The sequence below is a fragment of the Poecilia latipinna genome, unplaced genomic scaffold (assembly GCF_001443285.1).
Source record: "Poecilia latipinna isolate Pla-1442-1.1 unplaced genomic scaffold, P_latipinna-1.0 Scaffold77, whole genome shotgun sequence".
Lineage (NCBI taxonomy): Eukaryota > Metazoa > Chordata > Actinopteri > Cyprinodontiformes > Poeciliidae > Poecilia > Poecilia latipinna.
This window is the reverse complement of record NW_015112693.1, coordinates 406,400-414,100: the sequence shown is the minus strand read 5'-3', so window position 1 is coordinate 414,100 and position 7,701 is coordinate 406,400. Positions and strand designations below refer to the sequence as shown.

The window sequence follows — 7,701 nt, the reverse complement described above, 5'->3', positions numbered from 1 at the left end:
ACTTAAATTAATAGGAGGATCCTAGTTACCAAAGTGATCTAAACTATTCCAAGGATAAAAATTAATTATGAATTTTGGTTCTAAATTAACTTAACTGCCCAAAGAGAAACTATATTGATAGAAGTTACAATTTACAAAATTAAACTTGAATGGCCACAACAATATTTCTAAGCTCTGCTTGATTCAACATAAATACAGAGGTTGATTTTTTTATTATTATTATTGGTAGCAAAAGGTGCTCAACAGGAGATTTTTTTATTTGTTTGTGTTTACAGAATTTGAACAGGTGAAGCTAAAACTATGACACTTGAGAAGTTTTGGGGAAGTTCTTTTATTTAATCTTAAATGCCAAATGTGTAGATTCTTTTGTACCGTTTTGGATTTATTACTGCTCTGAGTATTGTTCTTTCAGCAATCTGCTTTTTAACTGCTCTTTTTAACCCTAACCCCTAACCCACTCATTTAAAATCTCTTGTGTAATATCTTTTAATGACATTATTTCACGATAAATAAAAAAACTTTCCAGTTCTACCTGGAAGGTAACCTCATTTATCTTCTCCTACATCTCTTGGCTCCGCAGCATGTCCTCCACTCTAACTCGTCATGTGATCTGGCAGTCCGACGGGCTGGTGGCCTACCTGAACCCCCGGCCCTGGACCCCGGGCTCCGTGATCCTGGAGAGCCGCGCTCCAGGCAGCGCAGGAGGCAGCATCTTCCACCTCAGTGAGTCTGAGTGCTCGACCTGGCTGCTGGGGGCGAGGACCGTCGCTGAGCTGCTGTGTGACAGGCTGGGTGTTCGGAGGTGTGCTCTGGTCAGCAGACCCCACAGAGACAAACCTGCTCAGGTGAGAAGAATTACGCTGGAGGAAAAATAAACTCGGGTTTAAAGGATTTGCCCTTAGCCATGGGGTCTAGTTTCTATCACACAGAAAAATGGAGTTAGATTTTTTTCCGTTGCAAACTATGAGTCTATTAGATGATTCCAGCTGCAAAATCAATGGATATTCATGTTACAGAATCCAAACAAACTCTACCGATCACTTAAGTTTTGAAAGTACTGTTGTGAAAGCTACAACATACCTGCTGGCTACCTAGCCAGCTAGATCACTGTGGAGACATCCTGAGTGTTAGCTTGTTATGCTGCAGCTAACACCTAAAACGACAAATATTCTGCTTAATAAGGAAGTTTACCTAAAGTTCTATATTAAATCTACCAGCCACTTACTAACACTTATTGCCCAACTCTATCCTAAATAGATAATTCATATCTTAACCATACTAATGAATATCTTGTATTATAGGATAATACTTTATTATTCTCTGCTGTTGTTAAAAAAAAAAGCAGTAGTGGGCACAGCTAATAAAGAAGCTAGTGGCGCTTTAAGGTTAGCGCAACTAGCACTTTAGCGGATATTAGTTTTGCTAATGCTAATAAAGTAGAATATAAACATCTAGATACTTGAATAATTCTTAAGTTGATAACCAAAACTTTTATGTAGGTGTTGAAGTTTATTCAACATAAAGTTTATAAGAAAGCCTCGTCAAGATAGTGCTGTGGAATTTACCCAGAAAAGGTAATTTATAGAAAGTGTGCTAAACGTTAGCAAAAGAGATAAACTACAAACACATTAGCAGAAGTGTCCCCACCACTAAAAAGAAGAGACATCACTGAAGCCTACATGTTTTTGTTTTGTAAATATGTTAAAATATTCTTACCTAAAACTGTTATTACTCCAAGGTAATTGGCTGCTTGTACCAGTACAAATGAAATTGATCAGATTTTATGTTCTTATAAGGTTTCAGTTGCTGCTTCTTAACAACCTTTTAAGTATCACTGTAGCTGTGCATGTCTGAAGCTTAAATACTGTAACGTTAAAGTAATTAGTGTGTTCTGCATATTTTTTCCACTTCAGGTGTTCTGGGTTTGCATCGCTTTGTTTGATCAAGTTGAATTGACTTTGCTCCCCACAGATCCGTGTGCTGCCCCTCCACGGTCTGGACGCAGAGTGGCGCCCCCACCTGGCCGGAGAGGAGGAGCACAACGCTCACGACCCGGGATACTGCACCTCCAAAACGGCTCCTCGATGGAGCGACTCCAGCCTGACTGACGTCCAGAAGCGAATCAGGGCGAAGCTGCCGCTCCCCGATGCGCCGCCCGATCTCACGTTCCTGGGCGACGACCCGGCTCACGCCGGCCTCTTCTCGCGCATCGTCCGAGGGGAGGAGAAGCAGTGGCGCGTGTGGGAGGACGAAAGCCATGTCGCCTTTCTCACTCCGTTCCCCAACTCTCCTGGCTTCACCGTGCTGGTTCCGCGGCGACCTCTGACCTCCGACATATTCAGACTGCAGAGAGGAGACTACGAAGCGCTGGCGTCGGCTGCCAGGAAGGTGTCGCTGCTCTTGGAGGAAGGACTCGGCGCCTGGGGGGTGGGGCTTATTTTCGAGGGCTTTGAGATCGACTACGCTCACGCCAAGCTGATTCCTCTGCTGTCACCTTCACCGTCAGGGGAAGGAAGCGAAGCCGCCACGCCTCGCTGCCCGCACTTCCACCCTACTTACCCGGGTTATGTCACGTCAGAGGACGGACCTGAAGCTGACCTGGAGAACCTGAAGGAGATGCATGCTAAAATTACTGAAGCTTAATGTCGCTGCGTTTAAGTGAAAGTTTTTTTTTGACCAATCACTAAACTGTGCTTGTTTTCCTTCAGCCAAGCATGTAAATAAAATAAATCATCAAGCAAGTATTTTGTCTTTCCATCAAAAACATTGACTTTTTATTCAGAAATCTGATTAAAACTATGTGAATACTAACATTCCAGTAAATGTAAAAGTTGTGATCTTTACAAATCAGACTCCAGTGTATGCATTTTAAATAACTTCTTAATATAAACTCTAACTTTATCATATATTCAACACAAAAGTTGCAAACACAATGCCCCCCCACCAATAAATGAAACAAAACAAAACTAACAATAAACAAAACAAAACACAGTTATTATAGAGAAATTCACACGTTATTAAAGTAAGTAAACCAGAAGGATAATTGCTTGCAGTGCCACATATTTCCTGGAATATTTAATCATTTTGCTTAAACTACATAACCCCTCATTACATCACTCCTAATTGGTTCCACTGGGCATTTCTTGCTGTGGAACTAAATTAATTAGATCCTAAGTGCCCATTAAGTGTTTTATAAATCCCACACAGCTTTAGAGTTTCATTAAAAATAAAAAGAGCTTAAGAGTTTCCATAGCAACCAGCAGTGAAACGTAATTTAGCTGCAAAGATTACTGATAAATTTAAACACCTGCGAGAGAACGGTATATTTAAATGAGCGGCAAGATATTTCTTTTAAAACTATTTTTAAATATATTTTATTTGATGTGCAACTTTTTTTTTTCTTTTGCTAATTCAAATTGGCTAGTTACAGTGCCCTCTACAATTGTTGCCGTCACTGCTACAGATGCATCAAATATTTAAAGTGAATTACTCTTTTATTGCAGAAGCATAATCTGAAAATGAGCCATTTAGCAACTGATTGCAGACTTTTCAATGGGGAAAAAACAAACTAAAAAAACAACAAAACATTTTTAGTTATTGTGTTCAAATATGATTTTAAGTTATACTTTACTTTTTGAGTTAACCAAAGTCTCGAGGAATGTTTAATCAGTAGGCAACATGTTTCCCTCAGGTATGACTGGTGATGGGAAACAAGTTAATTTATTGTCTTTATTTAACTTAACAGCATAATTATTAACCTGGATGAACATGATTCAATTCCTTGTTACTAATTGAAACAATTTATTTAAGTGGGATCAACAATTCACTTTTTTCAGCACAAGATTAATGTGAATATCTTCATCAGTTGGTAAATAAAAAATATTGAGGATAACGGGAGAAAACAAACATTTTCTTGGGTTTTACCAAGTCGCCATGATAACTATTTATTTTAAGACTCTTGTGTAACCGTAGGGGTGTCGATGGACGGGAAGTGACTTTACACATGGCCGGGTTAAACCTTGACGTCGGCCGGGGTTTCCGAGGCCTTCTTGCAGCAGATACTGTTCAGTCCCTCTGACTTTGAGATGTAGAGCAGGGGCTCGATGCTGCAGCTCAGGTCCATGATGGCGAACACGCTGATGCTGATCAGACAGCGGTACTCGAAATACGTGTAGTAAGACACAAAGGGCATGAAGGCCACGGGGGGCAGGTAGTTGAAGGCGATGATGCCCAGGTTCTTCAGCACCATCTTGAAGGCTCTCTTCTTCACCGGGTGCATCTTTTCCTTCCCCGCCACCGAGTGCCGGAGGACCCAGATGACGGAGATGTTGCAGAAGACCATGACGGCGAATGCAAAGAGGATGACCCCGCCGAAGATGCCGGTTACGCTCATAATGCCGTTGATCCCCTTGTAGATGCTGTAGGGCATTATTAAACTCCAGATTAAGATACAAACGCAGATGCGGGTGATGGTCTCTTGGTAGCTTGAGAAAAACACTGGGTGTACGACAGCCATGTAGCGGTCCATACAGATACACACCTGGGGGTACACACAGGCAGGTAGAACCATTTAGCTTTTATTAGGTCTGTTAATTTATTTGGCTTTTAGGCTTGTAAAATTACTGCAGGGTACTTGTGCTTTTTCAGTGATGTCATCTAATTTGGGTGTCTGTGCAGAGCTTGACAAAAGCCTTCAAACCCTCACTACCATTTCACATTAGAACTATGAACTTCTGAGTATTTGGGCTGATCTTGTGTGATGAACTGGACAAACGGAGAGCAAAAGTGAAAAGCGAAATGAAAATGATTGATGGTTTTCAAAAACTTTAACAAATAAAAATATGAGAAATGTGGAGTCTACTTACATTCACCACCAGGCAGGGTGAAAGCAGTTTTGAATTCAGACAATATTTCACCTGCACCAAAGCACCGCTTCAAACCGTCCGCGCGACTAAAAACGCGCGAGCTCACAAGCTGCGCTCGCGTCGCAAGAGAGCCACTGACACCGTGATATTAGGCAACGTGTTTCGACGAAGAAATAGATATTTCGACGGACGGTCGGGCAGACATTCAGATACCGTTCCCTCAGTTCATCACAGGGGAGAACAGGGAGCCGAAGCACCGATGATTCTTTTGTATCCAAGAAGCAGATTGTTCATGACGTACCATCTGCTTCTTAGCTGGTTGAGAACAAAGGACTGGTTTTAACGCCATGTTTAAAACTTGAGCAGGACAAGTCCCTGACATCCAGGCGATGTAGGCAAAGGCCAAGGGCGCCAGTCCAGGGGGCGCCATTAAAAGAGGTAAGAAAAAAAAGTTTTTCCCTATTATTTTTAAAGCTTACAGTTAATAATATGATTATTCTATACCAATCTAGCAAATAATATAAATTACCTCCTCTAATAATATTGATACTTTACTAAGCCCCACTCCACCTTTTCCACTAGTTGGTTTGTTCCTCACAGTCACAGTAGAAGGACAAAGTCAAGAAAAACTTACAAGAAAGAGCGGTGCTAGGTCCTTCACCCCATACGCAAACCTCTGGAAGATCCAGATTTTTTTGTTGTCCATATCCAGCCGGTTGGCCAACTCTATAGGGGTCATCAAGCAGAAGTAGGCGTCCAGCACGGCCAAGTTGAAGAAGAAGATGTCTGACGTTGAGGTGTTCTTCTTTTTTGAAGCGATTTGCCAGATGACAAAGATGTTGCCCGGAGTGCCAACCACCAGGTTGATCAACTTGCACGCAAAGTAGAAGGCAAAGGGCTGAGGGGACACAGCACATTCTGGATAATTGTACCAGAGAGGGCGAACACGACCCCCGGTGCTGGTTGAGTTGTCATAAAGGCTGGTGTTCAACATGTTTTAAATCTGGAAGGAAATGCTAGAAGAAAAAAAAAAGAGTTGGAGTAAAAGTTCATGTTTTTCATTCATGTCTAATCCATTCATATCGCACTTAATAGAGAAACATCTCGTCAAACGCCTTACCTCAACACGGCACCGACCGTCTGATCCTGATGATCACTGGGACAAATAACTCACTCTACTAGGACCAAGTGTACCGTTTCAGGAATGGGACAGAATTTAGATCATGTGATTCACGTTCATAATATTGAGCTAAGTTGTAATTGGTTAACTACATGGACTTGAGTCACTGTCTGCAGTGATTGGATGGTGTGGAGATGGATGAGGTGGAGCAACTTTTCTGAACAACGTGCAAAGTTGTAAAAGGTCTCCTGTTACCCAACATTCCTCCTTTTTTGGATTTTAGAAAATGATATTTTAGGTTACAGAAACTTTAGTAGGAAACATAAGCCACCAACTGGATGGTAAGTTTTGTTTCTCCTGCAGCATGGTGAATCTCCCATGAGTATTTTATCTACAGTAGCCGTACAGAAGCTTCATCTCACTGATGCAACCTGAAACCATAAACAACTGATGTAAGGTTGGCAAATGAGAAATCTATTGCAAGGTGTTACTGTAGAGCTTCGAATGAGGTAAGGAACTTCACAATAGACACAAATAGATGCATTAATATGTTGGTGCCAACCACAGCACAACATGGAGAGACATGGAATTGTTTTTTTCAAATTGTAGTGTGACGACATTTCTCTGGTACTTTAGCGTTACTGGCTGACCAAGGCCTCCATCTTGACAGAAGACTGAGCTGAAACTTCTCGAGATCTTCAAATCATCCAAACTTTGTGTTCTGACCCAAAACGGTCCTGAAATCATTAAGTTTATTACAATAGTTTAGAACCACAGTTAAACTGAGTAGTTATACCTCCATCAATAAACTTTTTTTTTTTTAGTTTGAATATTATGGTGACATTTGTCTTGAGTCAAACTTTTTCCATTTATCTTTCAGATTATACACGATCTGTCAACATAACGTTTCTTTTCTGAGCAGAATTTTCCAACTCTACTAATTTCAGCAGGAAAGAAGAAAAAACAACAACAAAGATGTTATAATCCTTTATTAAACAATAACCTTATCAAATTTTCTAGTTTAACGGAGTCTGCATGTGTGATGACTTCATTTCAAAATTGAAGCAGTTGGGTAATTTTCCTATTTTGTTTTTATTAAAGAAAACAGGAAAAAAAAAGCAAAAATCTGATGCGGTTTCCCCCCCAACTTTCTCACACAGATTTATTTATGCAAAAGCTTATTAAGAGTTACATATGTTGAGTTGTCGAGACAGGAAAGCCAGTAAAAGAACTCAACAAACCGTAAAAACAAACAAACAAACAAACAAAAAAACATTTACAACATAAACGCAAGCATTATGTTGTAAAGATGTAAGACATTCATTGTTTAGTAAAGCGTATTCAGGGATGATCAGTTTACTTAACTGATAAAAAAAATAAAATCGCAGATTAAAGAGTTTCTTTACTTCGGTTCTTTGCACTTTAATATGAGGATGAAAGACACAAAGTCTGTTTTAAAAAGTAACACTTCGGTTAGGCTTTACCCGCCATCTTGTTTGATTCCATTTTATTTGTGCAGCGGCTTTTAAAAATGGGTGGTAATGAGTCAGACATGTATAAAAATAAATAAAAATCACCTTAAACTTTGAAGCGATCTCACACCTGTGCTACGATCTCTGACAAGAAACAGATCCTGAATTTATTTTTAGATTTGAAAAGATGGATAGGAATAAATGATCTTCCATCATGTCTAGTGCGTATCTGAGTAAATTAATA

General features: G+C 40.2%; 2 protein-coding genes across 4 annotated transcripts in view; one reads left to right on the top strand and one right to left on the bottom strand.

Annotated features, from left to right (window-relative positions):
* LOC106936761 (uncharacterized) overlaps window positions 1-2,960 on the top strand; it is a 10,135-nt gene extending 7,175 nt beyond the window's left edge. For both annotated transcript variants that reach the window (XM_015017961.1, XM_015017969.1), the window contains 2 exons: window positions 581-845; window positions 1,972-2,960. In XM_015017961.1, coding sequence (XP_014873447.1) covers window positions 581-845; window positions 1,972-2,643 — 937 coding nt within the window. In that variant the 3' untranslated portion in view covers window positions 2,644-2,960. The remainder of the gene's footprint in view (window positions 1-580; window positions 846-1,971) is intronic.
* Window positions 2,961-3,401: 441 nt separating this feature from the next.
* Window positions 3,402-6,865, bottom strand: LOC106936773 (proteinase-activated receptor 3-like). Of its 2 annotated transcripts, XM_015017987.1 has the most exons (3): window positions 5,986-6,865; window positions 5,500-5,881; window positions 3,402-4,540 (listed from the first exon to the last, which is right to left on the bottom strand). In XM_015017987.1, the coding sequence occupies exons 2-3, from the start codon at window positions 5,857-5,859 to the stop codon at window positions 4,013-4,015; spliced, it is 888 nt and encodes a 295-aa protein (XP_014873473.1). In that variant the 5' UTR covers window positions 5,860-5,881; window positions 5,986-6,865; the 3' UTR covers window positions 3,402-4,012. The 2 variants fall into 2 exon arrangements, with proteins under 2 accessions (XP_014873473.1, XP_014873466.1); XM_015017980.1 differs by having other exon boundaries at window positions 5,500-6,865.
* Window positions 6,866-7,701: the final 836 nt, after the last annotated feature.